Consider the following 24954-nt stretch of genomic DNA (forward strand, 5'->3'; position numbering starts at 1 on the left):
TGGGAGCATCTTCCCCATCATCAGCTCCATCCAGCACAGCCTCTCCTCTCCCCACAGCAGCAGAGCAGCCTCTCCTGGCCAGCCCGGGGCTCTCAGCCCCACTGACACGCAGAGAGGACGGAGAAGTATCCAGCCAGGCTTCAGGAACGCTGCTTGTCCTTCCCCTGCTGTGCTTGTGCCAAGTTTCCTTCCACGTTCAACTCTGCAATGAGCAAGTTCTCCTATTGGAATGGAAGCCAGGCTTGCTCTGGCAGCAGGAATCCAAGTGTGGAGCCTGAGGAGAGCAAGATTTGCCCCACATTTCTTCTTGCCACAAGATCTGAAGCTTTAAACTGAAGGTGAGTGATATAAACCCTCCGTCTTCCCATTCCCACCTGCCTCAGCTGCCTCCATCCCAGGATTTGGCAACAGGGTCAGCACAAGGCAGGAATTTGCCTTTAAGGAGACAGTGATAAGTTGAGAGGGAAAACCAGCTCCTCAGCGAGGCCCTGCTCAGCTCCAACAGGAAGGTGAGGACCTGGATCTCCATGTGGTGGAACCCCACTGACCATGCAGAGCAGTTCCATTGCCCCCCACCAAGCTGACCATGACTGATGGCAGCACAGGAACTGCTGCAGGAGTGATGCAGCAAGACCAAAGCTCTGGAGATACAACAGCTTTATGGCTCGGAACTATCCCGTCATTCCCGGCACAATGGGGCCCAAGTCGATGGGGACACCGACTCTGAGGCCCAAACTCATTGCACAGTTCACAGGAGAGATGGAATCCAACCACCCACCAACGTGGGAGCATCTAAAGCTCCTCAGAGCTTTGGGAACAACCCTCCAAGGAGGGCTCCTCCAGTGAGGAGCTGCTTTGGACATGGGCTCTTACTCAAGCATCCTCTGGGATTGAGTTCCACATGGATTAACACTTGGAAGAGCTTCTTCCAATATTGGAAAAGTTACAATACTTTGTGTTTTATAGAAAAGAGAGTCAGGGTATAGAAGGTTGAAATAAAAACAGGAAAAGCCACCTTGGAACTTGGAGGGCTTTGTCTGTGATCCAGACAGGAACCCTCCGACCAGCCCAGTGGGAGGAACCACGGGGCTTTGGTGAGCTCTGGCACCATTCCAGTCCTGAGGCCTCCAGAACAGTCCCCACTGCCAGCACCACACAGGGCAGGTGCCCACAACCTCACCGGCATCTTCTCCTTCCTCCAAGCTTCCTCCATGGTGGAGCTTCACTTCCAGAAGGCAGAAGTGTTCACAGTTCAGAGGCCTTGGAGACAAAGCCCTGGCTGGGACACGGGGCCGGGGTGCACTCCCCAGGCCTGGCTCTACTCTGAGAAGGACGGGAAGATGTTGAGCTCTGGGAACTCCTCGTTGTTGTAGTTGGGTCCTTGCTCTCCCAGCATGGTCAGCATGTCCTGTGGGATACAGGGAGAGAGCAGCTGGAGCAGAGCATCACACACCCAAGGATCAGCCTTCGAGACCTCCAAACCTATGAACCTCCAAACCTCCAGCCCTGTGGACCTCCAGCCCTCTGGTATTCAAGTCCTCCAGCTCTCTGCTTCTCCCACACTAAGAACCTGCAGTCCTCTGATTCTCCAGCCCTGGGGACCTCCACACTTTTAGTCCTCTGGACCTACAGCCCTCTGGAACTCTAACCCTGGGGACCTCCAGTCCTCCAACAATCTGGACCTCCAGGCCTACAGACTTCTGGACCTCTGGCCCTCCAGCCCTCTGGAACTCCAGCCCTCTGGAACTCCAGCTCTCTGGAACTCTGGACCTTTGGTCCTCCAGCCCTCTGGTTCTCCTCCTTTGGACCTCCAATCCTCTGGTCCTCCAGCCCTCTGGACCTCCAACCCTCTGGACCTCTGGATCTTTGGTCCTCCAGCCCTCCGGTCCTCCAGCCCTCCCTGCTCTCTGGACCTAAAGTCCTCCAGACCTCTGGATCTCCAGTCTTCCAGCCTTCTGGTCCTCCAGCCCTCCAGTCCTCCCAATTCTCCAGCCTTCTGGACCTCTGGACCTCCAGCCCACTTTATAGACCTCCAGCCTGCCATATACACCTCCACCTTGCCCTATACACCTCCAGCCCACCTTATAAGCCTCTGGCCGGTCTTATACACCTCCAGCCTGCCCTATACATGTCTGGCTCACCTTGTAGATCTCTGGCCTGCCTTACAGACCTCCGGACTGCCCTACAGACCTCTGGCCTGCCCTATAGACCTCCAGCCTACCCTACAGACCTCCGGCATGCCCTATAGGGTCTACAGACCTCTCTTCCTTATGCAACTCTAGCCTGCCCTATAGGGTCTACAGACCTGCTTCCTTATAGACCTCCAGCCTGCCCTATAGGGTCTATACACCTTCTTCCTTACACACCTCCAGCCTGCCCTATAGGGTCTACAGACCTGCTTCCTTATAGACCTCCAGCCTGCCCTATAAGGTCTACAGACCTGCTTCCTTATACACCTCCAGCCTACCCTATAGGGTCTCAATACACCTGCCCACTTACACACCTCCAGCCTGCCCTACAGGGTCTCTATACACCTCCTCCCTTATACACCTCCTCCCTTATACACCTCCAGCCTGCCCTATAGGGTCTACAGACCTGCTTCCTTATAGACCTCCAGCCTGCCCTATAAGGTCTACAGACCTGCTTCCTTATACACCTCCAGCCTACCCTATAGGGTCTCAATACACCTGCCCACTTACACACCTCCAGCCTGCCCTACAGGGTCTCTATACACCTCCTCCCTTATACACCTCCTCCCTTACACACCTCCAGCCTGCCCTATAGGGTCTATACAGCTCCTTCCTCACAGACCTCCAACCCCTCCAGCCCAGAGGGCGAAGCTCCAGCACCTAAGGCACTGCCCCTCCTTGGGCAGCCCGAGCCCCTCTGCCCCGCTCCAGAGGCTGCAGCAGGAGCCGGCTCTTACCGGGAACACCTCAGGCTGGCTGGGCTGCGGCTGCTGCACGTGCTGCTCGCTGGGTGCTGCGCCATGGTGCTGCCCCTGCCACTGCGGCCACATCCCAACGCCTTCGGCCGCCCGCGCCGGGAATGGTGCCGGGGGCTGCGCGGCCTCCGGGGCTGGAACAGAGCACAGGGAGTGCGTCATTCCCGGCACAGGGATGGGGCTTCAGAGGGCAAGGGCGGTTTGGGGTGTTGGGTGATGAGAAGCTCAACATGAGCCGTCAGTGTGCGCTTGAGCCCAGACCCCACCTTGTGTTGGGCTGCATCCCCAGCACAGCATCATGGAATCACGGGATCAACCGGGCTGGAAAAGAGCTTTAAGCTCATCCAGTCCAACTGCTCCCAAGCACTGCCAAGGCCACCACTAACCCATGGGCCTCTACAAAGTGTGGGAAAACTTGCAGGGCCAGTGACTCCAGCCCTGCCCTGGGCAGCCTGTTCCAGTGCCTGAGCACCCTTTGGGGAAGGAATTGTTCCTCAGCTCCATCTAAACCTCCCCTGGTGCAGCTCGAGGCCATTTCCTCTTGTCCCATCCCTTGTTCCTTGGGAGCAGAGCCCAGCCCCTCCTGGCTCCATCCTCTTGTCAGGCAGTTGTAGGGAGCGATCAGGTTCCCCCTGAGCCTTCCCTTTTCCAGCAGGTCAAGGGAGGAGATTCTCCCCCTCTGCTCTGCTCTGCCTGCTACATTCCATACACAAGGAAACGATGGGGAGCATTTCCCACCCAGGCTGTATCTGCCTCCCAGCTCTCCTCCAAGGGGATCTTGTTGCACCCAGCACCCCGAGCTGTACTCACTGAAGCCAGTGCCACGGCTGGCAAGGTTTGGGTACGCAGCCCCAGTAGGGGAAGCTGTGGAGCCAGGCGCTGCCATGGGGCTGAAGGAGGACGGGGTGCCTTGGAAAGTCCCCATGCTGAAGGAAGGGGGTCGAGTCTTCACCGTCTGGGATGCCACTTGCTGGGAAAGAACATGAAACAGGAGAGGAAGAGGAGAGATGCATTTGGAGCCTCATCTTAGCGAGGGTCAGAAGTTGCTGGACTGGCCCCAAGGGGAAGCACCCAAGCACACAGCACTGCTCCATCACTCGGCTGTGGAGCTAAAGCAGGTCCGTTTGTGGTGGCAAGAAGGGTCTGTACCACAGCGGGGACCTGGGGCCTGCACCAAGGGCTCAGGCACTACCTGGGGTGTGAACACCGGCCGTGTCCCTGGAGCCCAGTTGGTTCCGCTGACCTGAGCTGGGTTGGAGTGGCGCGAGATCTGGGCTAAGATCCGGCCCGCTGAGGAGGGCTGCTGCTGAATGATGTTCACAGGAGGGCCCATGCTGCTGCTCCTGCAGGACAAGGGGCACCCTGAGACACTTGTATCCCAAACAGGAGGAAAAAGGCACAACCACCATCCCCCCTGGGCCTGTTACTGGTGGGGGGAAGATGAGCTCAGAAACATGGTTTCAGTGCCCATCGCGCTGCCCCTGTAGAACAGAATCATGGAATCAGCCAGCTTGGAAAAGACCTTTAAGTTCATCAAGTCCAACCATAACCCAGGACTAACAAAGCCACCACTACCCATGGCACCGAGGGCTTGTGGGCAAGGCTCAGCCTTTGGGGTTCAGCCTCCACATGTCCAAGAGGCAGGAGCCCTTCTCACCCCCAGCACCCAAACCAAAGTGATGCCCAGATGGATTCCCCCTGTACTTCCTGTGCCCACTATAAAGGAACACGTTTATGGCTCATCACTGGCACACAGGGAGAGGCTGGGAACACTCAGCAGTTGCAAGACACACAACCAGGACAGGGACAAGCGCAGGACAAGCCCGAGTTACCAGGAGGCCATTCAGAAGAGCACTGAAGCCTCACCTGAAGTTCTCAGCAGGTCTCGATGGGGTGAAGGTGTTTCCCTGGCTGAAGAGGGGCTGGTTGGTAGGCACTGTGCTGGCAGGAACAGCTTTGCTCTGGTCTGGGGAGAGAGGGGGAGTCACTTCAGGGCTGAGGAGGCCTCAGCAGCAGGAACAGGGACAGAATCAGTTGCAGGAGCTCGTGTGCCAAAGCAAACGTGACCGCTCCTGCTCCAGATGGTTTTGTAAAAGCCTCTTTAATTTGATTTCCTCTTTGTTTGCAAATAAACTCGGGTTAAGGTCCTCTGGGCTTCAAGCAGCCCCTGCACTCACACCAGGGACAGAGAACTGCTCTCAAGGGACACACAGCAAGAATCAGAGGCAGAAAAGAACAAGAGACACCTTCGCACCCCCTCCCTCCCCAGCCGCAGGACAGCTCCCTGCCACATCAGCACATGGAATCCTGGAATGGTTTGGGTTGGAAGGGACCTTAAAGCTCATCTAAAGCCACGGGCAGGGACCCCTTCCACTGGAGCAGCTTGCTCCAAGCCCCTGTGTCCAACCTGGCCTTGAACACTGCCAGGGATGGGGCAGCCACAGCTTCTCTGGGCACCCTGTGCCAGCGCCTCAGCACCCTCACAGGGAAGAGCTTCTGCCTAAGAGCTCATCTCAGTCTCCCCTCGGGCAGGTTAAAGCCATTCCACGCAGTGGCATGAGCAGCACCATTGTGCAAGATCTGGGCTGCCACATCCCAGCCACGCTGAGCCCCTGCACCCAGAGCTGCTCTGAGTGACTGAGGAAGGAGCAAAGCGCACCCAGATTGAAGCTGAAACCGGATGAAGACACTGTGTGCCCTGGCAGAGCCCTCCCTACCTGTACTGATGCTGCTGTAGATCTCGCTGAACCTCGGGTCCCTCTCCTGGTTAAAGAGGCTCTCAGCCTTCTCCAAGGGCTTGCTGTGCTCTGGGCCCGCAGCAGTCACAGGCTGGACAGGAACCTGGAGCAGGTTACATGTGAGCTCTCTGTACCTCAAGCACATCAGCTCCCTTGCAGCCCGGATGGAGAAACCCTTACAGGAAAGGGGCTGCTCCCTGGATCCCTGTGTTTCACTGGGAGCCATTCAGGGCTGGCAGAATCAAAGGGGGGCACAGCAGAGAGGATGCCACAGGGACAGATCAGAATCCAGCAAGGAGATCCAAGGCAGAGCACTTCCCACTCCAAACCCTCAGCAGCCTCAAGTCACCCTGGTGTGGCTACCCCAGCAAAAGGGTATTTAGCTAAGGAGGAGTAAAGCAAAGCTGGTGGTGATTTACCTGTGAGTGGTCGTACCCAGCCAGGCTTTCTCTTCCTGGGACCACTTCCAGCTCTGGCTGCTGGGGGGGCTGCTGCTGCCTAAAATAGAAAGTGTCTGTAACAGGAGAGCACCGGCTGCTCAAAGCGATTGCCAAGGGAACAGCTCCTCTGTGGTTACAGCACTGATTCACCAGGCAGAGGAGGCGAGTGCTGCAGAGAGGACAGTGTGGGTAGGAAGGCTATCGGAGAGGAGGGCAGAACCAGCACGAGAGGCATGGGAAAAGGAGCTGAGCACCTCCTGACCTTGCGGGCAGCTGTGCTGTGCCCATCTCCAGGGGAAGGCTGACACCCTGGCCCAGCTGGGGCCTCTGCAGGGAGCTGGACAGGGCAGGCCGAGACTCCTGGCTCGAGTTCCTTCAAAGCAAAGAGAGAAAGACAAAAGAACAAAGAGACTGTAAAATACACCAAAGGAAAGCAAACACTTGGCTGCTGCGTGCAGAACGCACCCGGCGCGGATAGGACGGTAAGCTTTGCTCTTGCAAAGCCTGTTGGAGCCAAGGATCCTTCCACCCAGGCTCCACGGTCTCTGCAAGGGGGGGTTCATGGAATACAATGCTCCTGGCTGGGCTCTGCACCCTCCCACTGAGCAGGGAGCAGTTAATAGCCTACACCAGGAGCATGGCCAGAGCTGCATCCTCCTTAAAGCACAAGCAAAGGCTGTAGGAACCTCAACCCCCCTGAGGTTTTGCATTCAGCTCTATGTCAGCCACTCCAGAGACCACCAGCAGCTTTAGGTTTCAAGCCCAAGACATTGGTGGAGTTCTTTATGCTCTTCTGTCCCTGTCAGAAGTCAGTTAATGCTGAACTCTCACAAGAAAGGAACAGAAATCCAGCGTTTTCCCAACAGCTCTTTTGCTGCTGCTGCTTCAGGAGCACCTGAGCTTGAAGATGAGACAACACCGATAACCCAGCAAAGATAAACTGTACCTCAAAGGGCACAGGCTGCTGCTGCTCTGAGCTTACACAGTGCTTTCCAAGGCATAGCATGGATGTGGGAATGGATGTGTGTGGAATGGATGAGTTCAAAGAGATCTCTCTAAGCCCAGGACTGGGATGAAGGCCTGTGGCAGACCCACATCAGGTTTCAGCCCTGCACTTGGACTCAGGCTCTGTTAAGCCAAAGGGATTTATCACTGCTCAACTCTTCATCCTTTCCCAGGGGAAAGCAGCAGCTTACCAGCTGCAGGAAGGGCAGAAATGCTCCCTGCCGTCTAGGACCCTGCCTTGCCCACAGGCAGCGTAGCCTGGTTTGCCTGGCTGGACAGACCCCATCTACACCTCTCAGTCACGTGCAGGCACTTGGCTTTCCTTCTTTTTTTGCCTTGTTTCAGTTGCTGCTCTTCTGTGAGGGGCCTGGAGCTTGCTTGGCTCTGACACTCCCAAAGGAGATGCACCAACCCACCAGAACAGCCAAGAGGGGGAAGAGAGCAGCAATGAAAGCAGCCTCCCCACTGCAGCTCAGTTCTGAGGCTACAGCAGGGAAGGAAACAGTGTTCACTTCCTACCATGAGCTGCACCAGCCCTGCTCATGTGAAAAGCCGTTCCACGGAGCAGGACTGTCCCAGGAGCCCTGGAGCTACATCCAGAGGCAGACTTCACTCCTATGAGCTCTGAATGCCATCACACACACAGGAGACCTGCTCCAGGAACCAGAGGTAAGGAAGGCACTGCTGGAGCTGAGCTTTGGCAGCTTGCTAAGGCCTACAACCAACACAGCCAAAGGAGGGTGTTTCTAGGCCTCTAGAGCCTAGAAGAGAGCCCAGGAAGAGAGCAATTCCTCCAGGAATTCCCCAGGGTGAGGGGAGAGGCCAAAGCTCCTGCTGTCCTGTGCTGCTGGTCACTCTGGGCCAAGGTGCCCTCAGGTTGGGTGCTCGGCAAGTCATTTCCATGTACATACTTGACGTTGGTGTTGGTACAGATGATGTACTCAATTTCATCCGAGTAGGGGTTCTGGAAGGTAAAGGAGCTGGTTCTCATCCAGAGCCATTCCCGGTTTTTGGATCGGAATCGGAACATGACTGACAGAACCTGGCCTTTTAACTTCACCACCTAAAAAAACGTAATGCCATCAGTAGGACCTGATAAAAGAAGGTGTTGAAGAGCAACCTGCTGCTGAGCCACCCCCCAATACCCCTGACACCCTCTGCGTTGAAGCCTCAGGACCATCTCTTGCTCTTCCTCAGCTAAATGGTATTTCCAACTCTTCCTGAATGATATGGGAGGAGAATCCAATGTCCCCTTTTTGCCTTTCCCTTTATCTCTTTGCACTGGTGAGATGTATGAAAAAGCCTCCAGCAAATGAAGCACATGCTCTTGCTTCTGATTCTATTTGGACGAATGGATATGAGCAGCTACTTTCTGGAGTCATGAAAGCACAGGGGCAGCCTTACCTGCCCTGCCACAAGTCCAAGGCCCTCAGAAATAAGAGTAACGACAACAGGGCAAGGAAATCAGCTCCACCTCGAGTTGTGCAGCACTGGGCTGGGCCCTAGAGATGAGCCAGTGGTTCACAGAAGCCCTTTGTAGCCACGGCTCTGGCCCTAAAAGCAGACTGGACTAGCAGCCAGAGGATGAACGCAACAGTTAGACATCAGATGCTTCTGGTGTGCTTTGCACATGTGCAGTTACGTGACTGTAACTACAAGCTCTTAAAGTTGAGTTTTCTCTTGCTTTTCCAATTCATGTCACTGCTTCGCAAGCACCAAGACTGGGCACCACACTGCATGCAAAGGGGGAGCTGAAGAGCTGTACCTGCTGGAAGCTGTCCCGCAAAAGCTGTTGGTCTTCTGGATGGCAGAAATCCACAATGTCTTTCCCCAGAAGTTCCTAATTGGGAAGGAATTGGGAAGAGACAAAGGCAGCTGAGCTGCAGCAGATCCCTCCGGCAGCTCTGCCCCAGCTGGTCCCCTTTGGAAAGGTAGGTACTGCTCCCTCCATCCCCAAATCACTGGTTGTGCAGAACCCAGGACACTGGTGCACAAAGCAAGCCCAGGAACGGGCACGCTGTGTTTTAAAGAGAAGCACAACAGTGGTTGCCTAACATCAGATCTTGAACTCAACTGGAGGCCAAACTGTTCCTAATTGAGGTTTGACATAAGCCAGAGCCCCCCATCCTCCCAAGGATCAAAGCACTTAGAGAAGCACATGAAAACACAACTGCTGGAGAAGCACGTCTGGTTTAGGCCCTGGGCATGTGTTAGCCAGGCAGGGCTGTGCTGTACAAGACAGGCAGGAAGGAGAAATCAATCTGAGCAGCAGTTAATGCTGAGGAAGCTCCTGGACCATCTCACCTGTGGCTGGTAACCAACGGTAGCCACACATCTGTGATCTATGAAGGTGAAAATGCCCTCGGTGTTGTGCCGGGAGATGAACTCTGTGGGCTGACAAACGTTGTTCATGTCGGTGCAGTTGGGGGAGCTTGTGACCTGCAAGGGGAGACCAGGATGGTGTTAGTGAACCCGGGGGAGCTGCTTCCTCCTGACCCTGCAGGCGGATCTGAGGCCATCAGAAAGCATCTTCACACACATCAGTTTAACTCTGGGCACTCTGAGGACAAGGCAAAGTCAAGGTGTTGGAATATGCCACTCACCTGGAGCCTGCCAATAGCCACAAGGCAAAACTTGCTGCCCTGGCCAGCATCTGGGTCATCATCAGGCAGGGAAACACCTGAGAGGGGAGAGCCAAAAGCACCCAGCAGGGTTAATACAGGAGAAGCTGCTCATTTCAGAGGAAACAGGCACTCAGCTCTGCCTTTGATGCATCTCCCACCCTGTTCTGTATCTCAACAGCCTTTCCCATGGAGGAATTTGGGAATGTCTCCTCCTCCTTTTATCACCAGAAGGGCTGAAGATCTCTGTCAGCACAAGCCAGCAGGTCAGAGGGGTGATGTTATTGCCACCCTCATCAGTATCTCCCTGTCCAGAGACGCCGATCTCTGACCCAACATCTGCAACCCTCAGCTCAAACTGAAACTAAAAGTGGTACCTAACAAGTGGCAGATACATGTGCAAAGCATTTGCTGGCACCTCCATGCCCCAGAATGGACAACTTTAGACTTCAAACCAGCCCCAAGTGAGGGAAGTTGTTACCTGCAGGGGGCCAGGCCTTGATGTAGCCCGTGCAGTGCACCACGACGTAGTGAGGCTCGCCATCCTTTGCTGCCCCTAAGCCATTCCTTGGGAGAGAGAAAGAGTGTGGTTGTGGCCTGTCTTAAACTGGGGGAAGGGGAGGCAAGGTTTCTACTTGGAGTTAAAAGAGAACATCTTCAAAGTGAAAAAAAGACAAAGACTTCATGGAAATGCAAGAAGTTCAAGGACAGAATAGGCTGGAATCTGTCTCTGTTTCAAGTTAAAAAGAGCCCAACAGCACCAGTGTAAAGGACACTTGTGTTCAACTGATTGCACAGCTTGGGATAAGCTTGGGATAAGAACACTTGGAAGTGTTCAAGGCCAGGATGGATGGAGCTTGGAGCGACCTGGTCTAATGTGAGGTGTCCCTGCCCATGGCTTTACATGAGTTTCAAGGTCCCTTCCAACACAAACCATTCCAGAATTCCACGATAACCTTTCCCCAGGATTATATGGCACTTTGGTTCCTCTCCCAGCAGATCTAAGCTCTTCTGTGGCCTCAGCACGCTGATGACAGAGGGTTTGCCTCTAACTCTTGTACCATTTACCTGCAGCGATTCCTCATGAAGCTGAGACGATTCACAGACACTGGATCCACGGAGCTGTTGCCACACCTGTGCCAGGAGGAGAAATCCAATGGGAAAGGCTTTTATCTTCCTCGGCCAACATCAAAACTATCTGACAATCCTCAATAAGAGAGGTATAAGCCTATCTATAAATGGGGATGAACCTTTGCATCTCTACCATCTCATTCTACAGACTTCAAGGGACACGTGTGGTCAAACCAAACTGTTACTTGGAACTGGATCTTCTGCCACAAGTCTTGAGAGCTATCTTAGGGCAAAGAGATAGCTCAGGAGCTTGTGTGTTAGCACTGTGTGGAGAGCTCAGCCATGTCTGCATCAGAATGAGCTGAAATTCGGGGATCATATTCTATGATTCTATGAAATAAGAGCATGAAGGGGCCAGGGAGCAAGCTCAGCTTCAGGCTCCAATGAGACCTGGGCATCTCTTCCTCACCTCATTCTGCAGATGAAGGATCTTCGTGAGCCCATGCACATCCTCATGGATTGCTGCCCTTCCTTCTTGACAGTCCCCGTCTTCAAATCCAGGATGCGACCTGAGGACAGAAGAGAAAGCAAAATGCTGCTGCAGCACGAGGCCTTCAGCAGCACAGGCACCAGGCAACGCATTGGGGACTAGCAAGACACAAGTGTCACCAGTGGTACCTTTAGATGCACTCTCAGGGGGGGCTGCAGGATCCTTGTTAGAAAGGCACCAGGGTTTGGTTCCTTCTACAAAGGGAAGGTTTTAATCCAAGCCCTTTGCAGGCTTCCACACACCCACCCCTGGCAATCCCAGCCCAGGCTGCGTTACCTGTCAGGGCGTTCTCTGACGTGGAGAGCTGCTCCCTCAGCTTGCCCACATCATCCGGATGCACTTGGTCATAGAGGGTGCTGCCAAACCACTCCGACTGGGGCTGGTTCAGGACGGGAGTCACAGAGTCGGAGACGTAAACCACCCTCCCTGTCTCACAGGACACGATGAAGAGAAAGCCATCGGCGGCCTCGAGGATGAGGTGCTTGAGCTCCTGCATTCACAGACACAGACTTCACTCCAAGCACTGACACCCTCTAACCCCACCCTGGGAGCCTCTCTGCCCCCCACCCATAGTCTGATTCCCCCCTCATTGCAGGGGATGCTGCCGCTCTACTTGCGGCACTGAGTGCAGTTCTGGGGTCCCCAACATAAAAGGGACTTGGAGCAAGTGCAGAGGAGGCCACAAGGATGAGCAGGGGCTGGAGCAGCTCCCATAGGAACCAGGCTGAGAACATTGGGGCTGCTCAGCGTGGAGAAAAGAAGCTGCATGGAGACCTTAGAGGAGCTTCCAGTGTCTGAAGGGGGCTACAAGGATGCTGGAGAGGGACCACCATCAGGGATCGGAGTGACAGAACAAGGGATGATGAGTTCAGACTAAAACAGGGGAAGTTCAGGTTGGATATCAGGGAGTCCTTCCCTGTGAGGATAGCGAGGCACTGGCACAGTTGTGTAAAGTGGTAACTGCCCTATCCCTGGCAGTGTTCAAGGCCAGGTTGGACAGGGCTTGGCACAACCTGCTCCAGCGGAAGGTGTCCCTGCCCATGGCAGGGGTTGGGACCGGATGATCTCAAGGTCCTTTCCAACCCAACCCACTCTCTGATTCCCCCCAAAGCAGAATCAAGCCAAGACCTGGTCAGTGAGAAAAGAGGGTTTGTAGGTGCCATCAGTGGAGGTGTTGCCCGTGCCCCGCAGGGACTTCATGTGGGACACAGCCATGCGCAGGATGGTCAGCTTGTCCGGCTTGCGCGCCAGGGCGCTGCACGTGGGCACCATGTCCGAGAGCTCGGTGATGTAGGCAGTCATCTTGTTCCTCCTCCTGCGCTCGATCTCGCTGTGGTTCTCCCTGCAAGAAGCCGGGGAGAAGGAAGAGGGATCACCAAGAGGCCACAGGCCTCAACCATGCCCCCACATCAAGAGCACAGAGCACAAGAGATGCGTCAGGAGTTAGAGGGGCCACAAGCGCCTCGCATGCTGGACGTGCACAGAGGAACAAGTGCAAGGAGAAGTCTCTACCCTGGGGCTGTGCTGCAGGCAAGGGCCTCACTGGAACCTCCTCACTCCCTAGTGAAGGCCTCGAGCGAGGCTGAGCTAGTGCAGCCAAGCAGCAGCTTCCCCGTGGACTCCATCACGCTGTGGTAAGTGAACGGCTCCTTTGAACCTCTGCTCTCCACATGGTTTTGCCTCACTACTGCTTTGAACAGCACTGGGAGACTCATCTCACCCACTGCTTGGCCAGGAATGCTGAAGCCAATCCCCTCCACCAGCACCCTTCAGGCACCCATGTCTCCAGTAACCGTACCAAGAGGCCAGGGCTGCAGCTACAACATGGGCACCTAAGGTACAGCAGAGGAGCCTCCCCTTGCAGTGCTCTTATGAAGCTACTTCTCAGTTACATAGAGTCTTTTACACTCATGGCCAGGAGGCACAGCTTTAGAGCAGACACACACCTCACTTCTATACAGACCAAGGGCAATGTGGGCAGACCACCTACCCAGACCTCTAAAGAGGCCCCATGACCAATGCTGCCCTCACAGCCCTTAAGAAGGTTCTTTACATGTCTCTGCTCACAGGGCACAGCCCCCATCAACCTCCAGAGATGAGATTTGTTTAGTCTTGGCTCATTTCTCCCCAGTGGATGTGGTTTTAACTGGGTCGCTAAGGTGGGTTTTTCCAAACAGAACTCCAAAGCCAGGTTTCCTATGCAGAAGGATGCATCAGATGCAAGGAAGCACATGTTGGGAAATGAAATGAGGTGGAAGTATTGGAAGGAACACAGGCAAGCAAGTGAATTCAAGAGGATAACCACAAAGTGAGCAGCTACTACCGGGTGGGTGCCAGCATTCAGTGACCTGCTCCTCGCTGTAGGAAACTGCTGCTCAGGAAAAAGAAGTGCTTCAATGACCACACTCACCTTTCGTGCAGCGTCTCCAAGCAGGAAACGAAGCCACCACCTTCACTACAAAAACTACTGGGAAACCCCCAGACCTTTTGACTTGCCCCATTGCCAAACGTCTTTACTACAGGCTCTCACATGCCAGTGACAACCAGCTCGTGGGGAAGGAGAAACCCCAAAGCACTGCTGCTTGCTGTGTCCATAGGTCCCACCTCGGGTTTCCTCATCCCCTCAAGCATTTAAGCTATGCCATCCTGCAGCTGGGGGGCTCTGGTTTGGTTCAAAACCAGCCACAGGCAAGAAATGGAGCAGAATGGGGGCTTTCTCAGCACCTAAGAGTCTCTTTAGTCCTTCAGAACAAGTCTGGGGTGGAACGGCTCTAAGAAGCCACAGAGAAGGTGGGGAGGCACAAAAGGAGCCACCCTTCAGAGTTCCCCACCCTCAGCTCTGCAGCGAACAGCAGCAGAACCCTTAGTGCTGACCTGAGCAGCTTTAGTTTTGGGTGCATTTGGAGCTGGTGTTTTGCTGCTGGAGGGATGCATTTCCCCAACACCCTTCTCAACCAGGCCCACATGTGGTAATGGGACCAAGGTGACTGCTTTGGTCACTCCAGCTACCAACCCTCCTGAGTTACAAAGAGGAACTTGGAGGAAATCCTGTTTTCAGGAAGCCTGAAGCTGTCCCACACAGGCCAGCACCTCACCTGGAAGGTTTTCTGGGTTGGAATAAACTGAATTGGTGCTTTTCCATGTCTGTTTTGTTGGAACAGCAGCATTCCTGCAACAAACCTTACTCAGGTGAGAAGAGGCCCTTTGGCACCCAGAGCCAGCATGGGAGGAACTGTGTTTAGCACAGGTTAGCAAAGCTACAGCACTCGGTGAAAGCCGTGGCCAAACCGCTCTGCCCTGAGGTCCTTGGCAAACAAATCCCTCTGTGTATTCCCCAGAGACATTCCCACAAGGGGGATAAGTGCCTTTCCCCTCCTCATTCCAATCACACAGCCACTTCCAGGAGTCTGTTCAGCTTTAAGTCCTCTACTACAGAAGAGGAGGGAAGGAAGGGAAGGGGGAAACAAGAGAGAAGGGATGCCTAGGAAAACATTGAGGAAAGGAAATACTCTGCTTGTCCATGCTGGAAATCTCCATTCTCCTACCTGGCAAGTCTCTCCTTATCCGCTGAGCTCTGCTCATCATCAGACCTAAAAATAAAATCAGTGAGCTAAGCTAAAATGGAAAAAGAACTGGAAAATGGGAAGATGCAGGAGGAAACCAGCCTCTGGCCACGGCTGCTTGCAGAGGAGCAGCTCCAGAAACCCAAGCACTCGTAGTTTGCAGCATTGCACAGGACACTGCCATCTCTGGGAGGGCTGGAGTCCTTCAGCTTACCAAGGCTATCAGACAGGCAAAGGGCAGCTCTGGGTTGCACTGAGGTGCCACTTACTCTGTGTAGGATTAGAAGGTTAAATGCAGAACTGAGGAGGGTCCCAGCCACAAACTGCTCCTTTCACGTAACCAGAAAAGAACCCAATAGTTGCTTTGATAGAAGGAACAAAGAACCCAACCCCAAACCCCCAAAGAGGGGCATGCTCACAGCCACCAACACACACTCCTGCAATGCTGCTGCAGAAACATCCGTGAGGAGCCCACAAGAGCACACTGAGGTCAGCAACATCACCCCCAGAAGCACACAGACATTCCCACCAGCTGCACTTCCAGCTTCCAGGGAAGAGGAATGTGCAAACCTTGGTTTGCAGAGGCTGAAGGGGAGTTTTCCTCCTTGAGGGTTGGAAAACTATCCAACAAAAGCTACCCCAGGAAAGGAGAAGGTACCACATGAGCACAGTAAGGCAGAGGCCAAGCATCTAAATCCTCAGTGGGTTCATGGAGTACAGGAGGTGCTTGTGCTTCCCTTCCATTTCCAATGGGATTTAGTGCAACAAAAAAGGAGTCGTATTCACTTCTCCTTTTTGACTCAAACCATCTGAGGAGGGAAGGATGCACTGGAAAAGGAGGCCGGGAAGAGAGCGCTGGAAAAGGAGGGCTGAGAAGGATGCACTGGAAGAGGAAAGGTGGGAAGAGAGCACTGGAAAAGGAGGCTGGGAAGGATGCACTGGAAAAGAAGGCAGGGAAGGATGCAGTGGAAAAGGAGACAGGGAAGGATGCACTGGAAAAGGAGGCAGGGAAGGATGCACTGGAAAAGGAGGCAGGGAAGGATGCACTGGAAAAGGAGGCAGGGAAGGATGCACTGGAAAAGGAGGATGGGAAGGATGCACTGGAAAAGGGGGGCTGGGAAGGATGTACTGGAAAAGGAGGATGGGAAGGATTCACTGGAAAAGGGGGGCTGGAAAGGATGTACTGGAAAAGGGGGGCTGGGAAGGTTGCACTGAAAAGGGGGTCTGCCTGATGTGTAAGGAGCAGGATGGAGAGCTATGGGCAGCCTAGGGGCAGAGGGGAGCCTGTGGCTGCTCTTGGGGTGTCACACTCACACCACTGGCTGCTCCCACCTCCTGCCACCATCCTTGCTGCCCAAGGCAGTAAGTGCCAGGATAATGCCCACATTCCAGCACACAGACACTGCTGACACTGGTACTCCAGCAGTGACCTCAGCAGCCCAGAACTGGGTTGGTTTGTTCCTTTACTCACTCCTTCCTCACCTGCATGTGTGTTAAGCAGGGCACAGGGGCTGCTGTCCCTCCGGTTCCCAGCTAAGTCCCTGCCAGCCCTTTGGCAGGTAACAGCAATCTGGAATCCTCAGTTTTCTGGCCTCTCTGCATGGAGAGCTCCTCTGCTCTCCTTAAGCAGTGTCTTGGCCTGTTATCACTCTGCATTTGCTCATTTCTGTCTCTTGGTACCGACACGGCACAAGGTGGCTTCACACTGAGGGGACATTCTGGCATTTACAGAGCTCAGATACACACCAAGAAAATCACATGTTCCACATCAATACAGAAGAAAGCTGTGAAATGGTTAGATTTGAGTTCCAGAGGCTCCAGAAAGCTGGAAAACCACCGTGAGGGCAGTGCCAGCACTGGGGGAGACTTCCAAACACCAACAAGTAGGTACTGAGAGCTGAAACATTGCCTGTGATGTTACTGCACCCTCTGAGCTCCAGGAAACTCCCCCAGACACCACCCACAGCATGTGCCAGGAAACCCTTTTCAGGTAAGAGCAAGAAACTGAATCTCAGCAAGTTCCTTGAGCAGGAGAAAAGGAGAGTCCAAGGCAAGAGCTGAAAGAAATGTTGGAAAAGAGGAATGTCACTTCATCCCACTCAATGAGCCGGTCCCCAAACCATCAAGGAAAGGATCTGATCCCTTTGGAGCACTTTACTTCCAAGAGAGGAAACCTAACTGCTGAGGAGAAGGGTGCTGCAGGATCTCTCCCACATTGAGGTGCTTCATGACTGCATCCCAGCAGGCTCTTACCTGGCAAATCTCTCTTTATCGTTTGGCATCGGGTCATCATCACATCTGAAAGGGAGAGAAGAAGAAGAGTTCTTACAGTGGTGACACTTCCAAAGACACTGAGAGAAGAACAAGGCTTAATACATCACCCCATAAAGGGCTGGTACCCAAAAGGCACACTCCACTGAGTGTGGGCAGCCCAGAACCCTTCGTTTACCTAGTTAAAAGACCACAGTTTGTTTTATTCCCTTGATGAAGTTTTCCACATCACATTCCCATCAAGGACACTGGCATCACCCTCAGGAATAGGTTCACACAAAGAAATGGGTTCAATTACACTCTAGCCCAAGCCAAGCCCAAAGTCTTGGTAGGTAGATCCTACTGGACTAGTGTCACCTCAAAGCCACCTTGCAGTCGCCTTTAAGAGACTGTGACATATGGATGGGCTCCCACTATCACTGGAGTTGTCCTAAACCATGTAGTGAGACTACAAATACATAACATGAGATCTTCCAACTCTTCTGTGCTCCATATGGATCACGAAGGGAGCCACTTGCTGCCCTGCCAGGCTGGCTCTGGAACTGAAGCATCCTCCCACTACATGAGAATGAATCAACACAGGTCTGAGGCACCAACAAGGGCTCAGCAGCTCCCTGGTGTCCCAACAAGCTGCTGGGCAGGAGATTTCTGGCTCTCCCATCACTGGGCAGCAGCAGTACTCCATAGTGCAGTGCTGGGACAAGCAGTGCATTGCCAGAAGGAAGCACTCATGGAAAGCATTAAATCTTCTGAGCTGCTGCTACTGAACACAGCAACATCATCCTGGAGCTCTACACCACCACCTCAACCCAGGGCTTGGTCCTTCAGCCAACCTCCTCTTGCTGTGGGAGCTACCAGGGAGGCTCCAGATGGAGACTGCATCCCAAAGGAGTGCTGGGATTCCCTCCCATGTACACAGCAGCTTTGCTTTGGCATCAGCTGCAAGGATGGAGAAAGGGAAGAGCTTAAGGAAGTGGAGCCTCCTTCAGCCTCCCCTGACTCCCTGTGTGCTGCTGGGAGGAACAGGCACATGAACATCAAGCTCCTGCTCCAGAGGGGAATGCACACACACAGCAGAAATGTTCTCCTCACCTGAGGAATTTACTGTTCCCTTCTCCATCATCATCAAAATCCAGCCTGAAAAATAGAAGCAAAAGGATCACTCTTAACCAAGCAGTTCCTCTTTTACAGGTTGTTTTTCTCTGTCCCTACAGGGATGCAGCTGGTTCTGCAAAAGGAAGATTTAAGTAAACCCAGGGGCTGACTCGGAGCAACCCACAAAGGTCAGAAGGGAGCTTCCTTTGTACATTAGAAACAGAGCAAGAGAATGGGTGAACTGAGAGAAAACCCCACTTGAAGGACCCACTGCATCACCTCCTGCTCCGAAAGCTCTGAATCTCTCAGCAGTGACATGAAGGCCACAAGGCTGGTACAACCAATCCTCACTGCTGGAGAGAGCCATCATACGGTGCATTCCCAGACTGGATCAGCTGCATTAGAAACTGAAACACCAGAGTAGGACAAAACCCTTGAAGAGTTTAAAGTTCAGGCTGGTGACCTGGTGAGTGCAGACACGTCACAGTGTTTGCTCTGACAGGGGAACCTCCCCCCCAACTCCTGACAAGTGTCTGTGGGAGGTCAGAAGAACAGGATGGAAAAACAGAGTGTGGAGGCAGCACTGTCAATGGAGTGTGGGGAACAAGCAATGGGACATCAGTGGGTGAAGGACAGAGGGTGAGTGACTGGGGGGGAGCAGGGAGAGCTTTGAAACAGCGTTAAAATGAAAGAGGAACTTTCTTGTGGCAGGAATTTCAGAGCAGCCACTCGAGATCCCTTCCATTTGCAAAGGCATTTGCCTACAAGCATATGGCAGCTTCCCCCATCCTCCTCTCCCAGACAGTGAGGCTCCAACATTCCCATTCTCTGTTCCTCTACCTCTCCTGCAGCAACTGGTTTCATTGCTTCAGTGACTTTTGCTCCACTCTCAGTGTTTGGTGAGGAACCCTCTTCTCCTCATGCAACTCAGCTCTTTAACCCTCTCTTTTTATGGGCACCACTACGATGTGAAGGGACTGGATGCAACTCACCTGCAGGAACCAGGAAACTTCTGTGCTTAGAAGTAGCTGAATTTCCCCATGAAGAGACCAGTGTTCCCTCAGTAATACACCCCTCCAACACACAAACCTCCCCTCAGCGATCCCCAACCCCCCCACCTCCCGCCCAGCCCCAGGCCACGCTCACCCAGGCCGCCTCTTGGGTGCTCTCTGCACAATGGCTCCTCCAGCCTGGGTCCCTCCAGCGGTCCCGGTGCTGACGCCTGCGCCCAGCGAGGAAACATCTGATGCCATTTCTAAAGAAGAGAGTGGAAAAAGCCATCAAGAAACTGAGGATGACATCAACCCCCGCCCCCAGGTTGGGGGGTGGGAGTGTTCTGCACATAGAGCTCCATTAACAGCACTCGATTCTGTGTGAGGAGGGTTTCCAAGGCTTTCATCTCCCCATCTCCGAGCTGTTCCAAGGGGCCTGGGCAGGCTCTGAGCACACACTGTTTCCATCAGCTCCAACCCCAAAGCTGTGGTCTCCTTCTTACACAGAGGAGGAGCTGGTGTGGTCATGGGGAGGGGCTGAAGCCATGGGCCAGCAGCCTAAGCCTGCACAAGGGGAGGGGAAGAGGTGCGAGTTGGCCTAAGCACTTCAATGCTGCCTCTCCAAGAGGGCTCTTTTCCCAACCTGAGAGACAAAGAATTAACCAAGATGCTGGAAGGCACCAGGAAAACCTTGGAAAATTAGTGCAGGACAAGAGGAATGGCTTTAACCTGCCAGACGGGTGATTCAGATGAGCTCTTAGGCAGAAGCTCTTCCCTGTGAGGGCAGTGGGACACTGGAATGGCATCTCTGTGCACTTCCCAAAGTGTGGAAAGGGCTGATAGCAAAGGGCTTTGTTCAGCAGGACATGGGGCTTCAATCCCTTTGCCAGGGCCTTCCAACAGGTATTTTGACAACTGAGGTCTCTGGAGCAGGACAGATGATCCTTTTATTAAGGAGAGAGGAATTTCCTCTTTCGGGACAGGGAAGGAAGTGACACGGAGCTGTTCCTCTGCAGAGCAGCTTCTCAGTAGGGTTCAGGGGGAATGGCAGGGTCTCAGCTTGTTTGTTAAGGCCTCATCTGAGCCTTTGATATTCCCAAGGAGCCCCCTGCATGGCCTGGCACCTCCCACCAAAGCTGCTTTACCTCCCCCCTCAGCTTCCTACTCGGAAGCACTTTCCGCTGGTGGCACAACGTGCCCTTTCCCAAGTGGAAGAACATCAAACACCTCAAGATTTGGCCTTGTAGACTGGTAGCATTCTGCTCTGCAGCTGAGGGAGAGCATCCAGATGGTTCTGGGGCTTCCACATGAGCCAACAGCCTCTCTACCACCTCCTCACCCCAAAACCAGGGCTCTACACCCACCAAGCAGCTGGTGCTGAGGGGGTCTCAAGCTGCATAAGGTCCCAGTTGATCCTTCTCAGATGGCAGGGCGGGTTTCATGGAGTCCCTGCTGCTGCAACAGGCAGGATCCTGCTCTCTGTTCCAGCCCTTTCCCGACTCAATCCCTGCCTGCCTCTAACATATGGTAAATGTAATTGAGGCCAGAAGAGATAAGCAGAGGCAGCACAGAGCAATTCCAGCTCCTCCTTTGTAACTCGACTAGAAATCCATGAAGCACAACCACAATTCAGCCAAGAGCTTCCCCCAGAATAGAACAGGCCGGGAGCTCACTCCGGGAATGCCATTTGGAGAGGCAGACTTCCAGCCCAGCTCCCCTGGGAAAGGCTCTGTTGCAACTCCTGGCATCTCAACAGTGACAAAGCTGCACAAGTAAAGGCACAAGGAATCTTCCAGGCTGTGATTTACGAGCTGGGCCTGGGAGCTCTTCCCTGCTCCCACTTTTTATTGTCCCACTGGTGGCTCCAGCCGCAGGGACTGGGAGCAGATGGTTGTTCCGAGACTCACGAGCAGCCAAGCACAAGGCTGAGCTTAAATTTAACCATTAGCAAGCTCCCCATGACGCCAAAGGAGTTTAGAGCAGGTCTGGGGCAGGGAACAGCAGCCCAAGGCTTCATGTGAAGGGTGCAGGGCTTCGACTTACGTGTCCCAGGTACATTCAAAAGACTTACTCTGTGAGTAGGGAAGGGTTTAGGCTGGGCCAGCTCAGCACTTCCAGCCCCACAGGGGCCTTCTCCAAGAAGCATTATAGAAATCAACAAGAAAAGCTTGGATCTTACACTTCCAAGGGTGAGAAATCAGGTTTCCATGAAGGGAAGTGGTTGAAGGCCCTTCAGCCAGCACTAAGTGTCCCAATAACCCAAGTTAACATTAAAACCTGGAAAGTAAGACAAGTAAACCAAGGCCTTTTGCAACTTTAACCCCTCCTCCTGTTCCCCTCCATGTAGTGGATGCTGTTTGCTCTTCCGTCCTTATCAGGAGATCTGAACAACATAGAATTCACTTAAATTGGCCCAAGCAAAGCTCTCAGTGTGGCACCCTGCAGTTACATCAGGCACTGAGCTGTGCAGGGGCTCCTCTCACCTCAGCAAGAGAGAGCAGAAGGGGTTTGCAGCTTTCTTTCTGCATCAGTTGCTCTGCAAAGGGAGAAGTGACCTGGTCCCTGCAGAGCCTCAGGGGGGCACGACCCTGAGCACAAGCTGCACTCTGAACACTTACAAGATGCCTGAAGACACAAAGAAGCTCCAGCTTCTTCCTGTCCCACCTCTCTGTTCCAGCTGTGAGGATGTGGTCTGGGGGGGGTACCAGTGCACATGGAGGCAACGCAGTGTCCCCTGCAGAGCTTTTCAACACCAAGGAGAAGAGGAGCCACCTTGTAGAGCAGGATTGTCACAAGTGATGTGTTTCACTCCTAATCTCAGTGTCTATAACGCCCGTATTTCCCCCTCCACCCTGTTGGAAAGGGCCAAGCCAATACTGGTCAGTCTGCCCAGAGCTCTCACTATTAAAGCCAGATGTGGAAAAGTTCTTTCCCTTTTCCTCCTTTAAACCCTTCCTCCTCTGCAGAGCATCACACAGCTCCGAACACAAACACCCTGCAAGACACTAACAGCTGAAAGCCAGGAGGCTCTTCCCTTCCCAGCCACGGGGCTCCTCCAGAGCTGGCTCCTAACAGACATTTTCCATTCACATCCCAAGCCCACCACCAACACCCACAAGGAGGATTTTACTACTTGGAGTAACCTCCCTGTTTCACGGGATAGTGCTGGGAGCCAGAAGTGTGTTTTGCCACAGGATGGGATCACAGCTTCCTTTCCATTTCAGAATTCCTTTTGCTGAGCTGAACCAGGAATTTGGGGGTTGGTTTTCACAGAATCATAGGATAGTTAGGGTTGGAAAGGACCTCAAGATCATCCAGTTCCAACCCCGTGCCATGGGCAGGGACACCTCACACTAAACCATGGCACCCAAGGCTCTGTCCAACCTGGCCTTGAACACCGCCAGGGATGGAGCACTCACAACCTCCCTGGGCAACCCATTCCAATGCCTCACCATCCTTACATTAAAGAACTTCCTCCTTAGATCCAATCTAAACTTCCCCTGTTTAAGTTTGAACCCGTTACCCCTTGTCCTGTCACTGCAGTCCCTAATGAAGAGTCCCTCCCCAGCATCCCTATAGGCCCCCTTCAGATACTGGAAGGCTGCTATTAGGTCCCCACGCAGCCTTCTCTTCTCCAGGCTGAACAGCTTCAACCTTCTCAGCCTGTCTTCATACGAGAGGTGCTCCAGCCCCTGATCATCCTCATGGCCTCCTCTGGACATGTTCCAACAGCTCCATGTCATTTTTATGTTGAGGACACCAGAACTGCACACAATGCTGCAAGTGAGGCCTCATAAGAACAGAGCAGAGTTTTAGTTTTTCCTACCTCACCACTTCCAGTTGCTGAAGAGTTTTACATCATCAAATGGTTTGTGTTGGAACGGACCTTAAAGCTCATCTAAAGCCATGGCAGGGACCCCTTCCACTGCAGCAGGATGCTCCAAGCCCCTGTGTCCAACCTGGCCTTGAACACTGCCAGGGATGGGGCAGCCACAGCTTCTCTGGGCACCCTGTGCCAGCGCCTCAGCACCCTCACAGGGAAGAGCTTCTGCCTAAGAGCTCATCTCAGTCTCCCCTCGGGCAGGTTCAAGCCATTCCCCTTGGCCTGTCCCTGCAGGCCCTTGTCCCAAGCCCCTCTCCAGGTTCCCTAGAGCCCCTGTAGGCTCTGGAAGACTGCGCAAGCACAGCCTTGTCTTTCCATGTCCCGTGCCTCAGACCCACCACAGACAAATGACCCAACACGTTTCCTCAACATTTAAAGCCCCAAATGCTTCCTATATCTATAGAATGTAGGAAACCTCATCCTTTAGAAGGTATTTGAACAACTCTCGCTAAACCTGACCACGTCCCACGCGCCAAGACCTCGCCAGCCTCAAACCACAAGCAAGAATCGACAGAAACCACAAACCAAAGAAACACCAAAGCCCAGAAACACAGAAGCTCAAGTCCTGAGCTCAGCCACCACCGTGTCAACCCATCCCAGCTCCACAGGCACCGTGCTTGGCCTCTCACATGCTCATTTTAGGCAGAAAAGTGACAAAACCCCATAGATTTGATGTTATTAGGAGGGACTTGCAGCTCTGTCCAAGCAGGGATCACCCCTTGGTTATCAACCGGAGGGAGGAGATGTTAAAGGCAAAGTCTGCTCTGCCCCAGGCACTCACACCCTGGCACACACCGTCTCCAAAAAGAGGTGTAAATGTGGACAGAAACCTCCTCAGAACACTTTTTGCCTGTTGCTAACGAAGAAACCCTCTCTGAAACAGCAACACAAGGGATTAAACCCGAAGTTTTAAGGGCGTGAAGTGCCAGTGAGCCCCACCAGCCCCTGCTCCCTGCTGGGAAGGCCCTGACGGGAACACAGCACTGGGCACACAGCTGAAGCTCAGCCGACCACGAACACCTCCCTCCGCGGCACAACCAGCACCAGCCCCTTCCCCAAGCAGCCAGACACTCGCTCCTTGGCCCTGACAACCACACTGGCCTCCGAACCCGGGTCCCTCAGTACCCCCGACCCACACTGACACCCACATTTCACCTCAGGGGGCCCAGCCCCTCCAACCTCCAGCCCCACTGACACCCCCCCCACCAGCCCGGCCTGGGCCTCCCGCACCAGCCCCAATTAACGGCACCCCCCGGGGCCCCCTCCCTCAGCGCCTCCTCAGCAGCTCCGTGCCCGGCCCCGCCGCGGCTCACCCGGGTTGGCGGCGGTGGCTGCCATCGCCGCTGCGTGCTGCGGCCGCCCCCCGCCTCCCTCCTCACCGCCGCCGCCAAGATGGCGGCACAGGAAAACCCTCCGCGCTGCCGCGCAGCCCAACCTGAGCGCCGGGAGGGGCGGGGCGGGGGCCAAGGGCTGCGCTCTGATTGGTCCAGGCGGGGGGACGGGGCGAGCGCGCCCAACCGCGCAGCCAGTGGGGTAGGGTGAGCGCGAGTAAGCTCCGCCCCTACGGCGGAGGGGGCGTGGTCGGAGGGGGCGTGGCTACGGCGGGCTGCGTGGGGCGGGGCGAGGGCGCTTGTGGTTTTATATCGGAGGGCAGGAATTCTGCTGGGATTGGGACTTCAGATTGGGGTTGGGAATGGGTTTGGAATGGGGCTGTGAATTCTGACTGGGTTTGGGTTGGGAGTTGGATTGGAACTGGGAATTATGAGTGAGTTTGGGTTGGG

General features: G+C 54.1%; 1 protein-coding gene across 6 annotated transcripts; it reads right to left on the bottom strand.

Annotated features, from left to right (window-relative positions):
* Nucleotides 1–642: 642 nt before the first annotated feature.
* On the bottom strand, nucleotides 643–24598 carry ARNT (aryl hydrocarbon receptor nuclear translocator). Of its 6 annotated transcripts, none has more exons than XM_065660297.1 (23): nucleotides 24487–24598; nucleotides 19445–19553; nucleotides 18296–18340; nucleotides 17186–17230; nucleotides 14915–14959; nucleotides 12498–12711; nucleotides 11646–11859; nucleotides 11498–11563; nucleotides 11289–11388; nucleotides 10817–10882; nucleotides 10230–10315; nucleotides 9731–9807; nucleotides 9432–9566; nucleotides 8893–8967; nucleotides 8039–8190; nucleotides 6385–6495; nucleotides 6102–6180; nucleotides 5662–5785; nucleotides 4811–4910; nucleotides 4188–4287; nucleotides 3755–3914; nucleotides 2927–3078; nucleotides 643–1408 (listed from the first exon to the last, which is right to left on the bottom strand). In XM_065660297.1, exons 1-23 carry the CDS (start codon nucleotides 24509–24511, stop codon nucleotides 1319–1321), a joined length of 2370 nt encoding a protein of 789 aa, XP_065516369.1. In that variant the 5' UTR covers nucleotides 24512–24598; the 3' UTR covers nucleotides 643–1318. The 6 variants fall into 6 exon arrangements, with proteins under 6 accessions (XP_065516369.1, XP_065516367.1, XP_065516368.1 ...); XM_065660295.1 differs by having other exon boundaries at nucleotides 4137–4287; XM_065660296.1 differs by lacking the exon at nucleotides 14915–14959 and having other exon boundaries at nucleotides 4137–4287.
* Between the last annotated feature and the right edge of the window lie 356 nt (nucleotides 24599–24954).

This window comes from Lathamus discolor, chromosome 24 (assembly GCF_037157495.1).
Source record: "Lathamus discolor isolate bLatDis1 chromosome 24, bLatDis1.hap1, whole genome shotgun sequence".
In the NCBI taxonomy this organism is placed as follows: domain Eukaryota; kingdom Metazoa; phylum Chordata; class Aves; order Psittaciformes; family Psittacidae; genus Lathamus; species Lathamus discolor.

Coding starts and splice junctions, on each gene's coding strand:
- ARNT (XM_065660295.1), bottom strand. CDS start 24,511: ATGGCAGCCACCGCCGCCAACCCGG. Junction 12,712..14,914: donor GATAAGGAGAGACTTGCCAG/GTAGGAGAATGG, acceptor GGCTTCTTGCAG/GGAGAACCACAGCGAGATCG. Junction 9,567..9,730: donor TGGCTATTGGCAGGCTCCAG/GTGAGTGGCATA, acceptor CTCCCCTTGCAG/GTCACAAGCTCCCCCAACTG.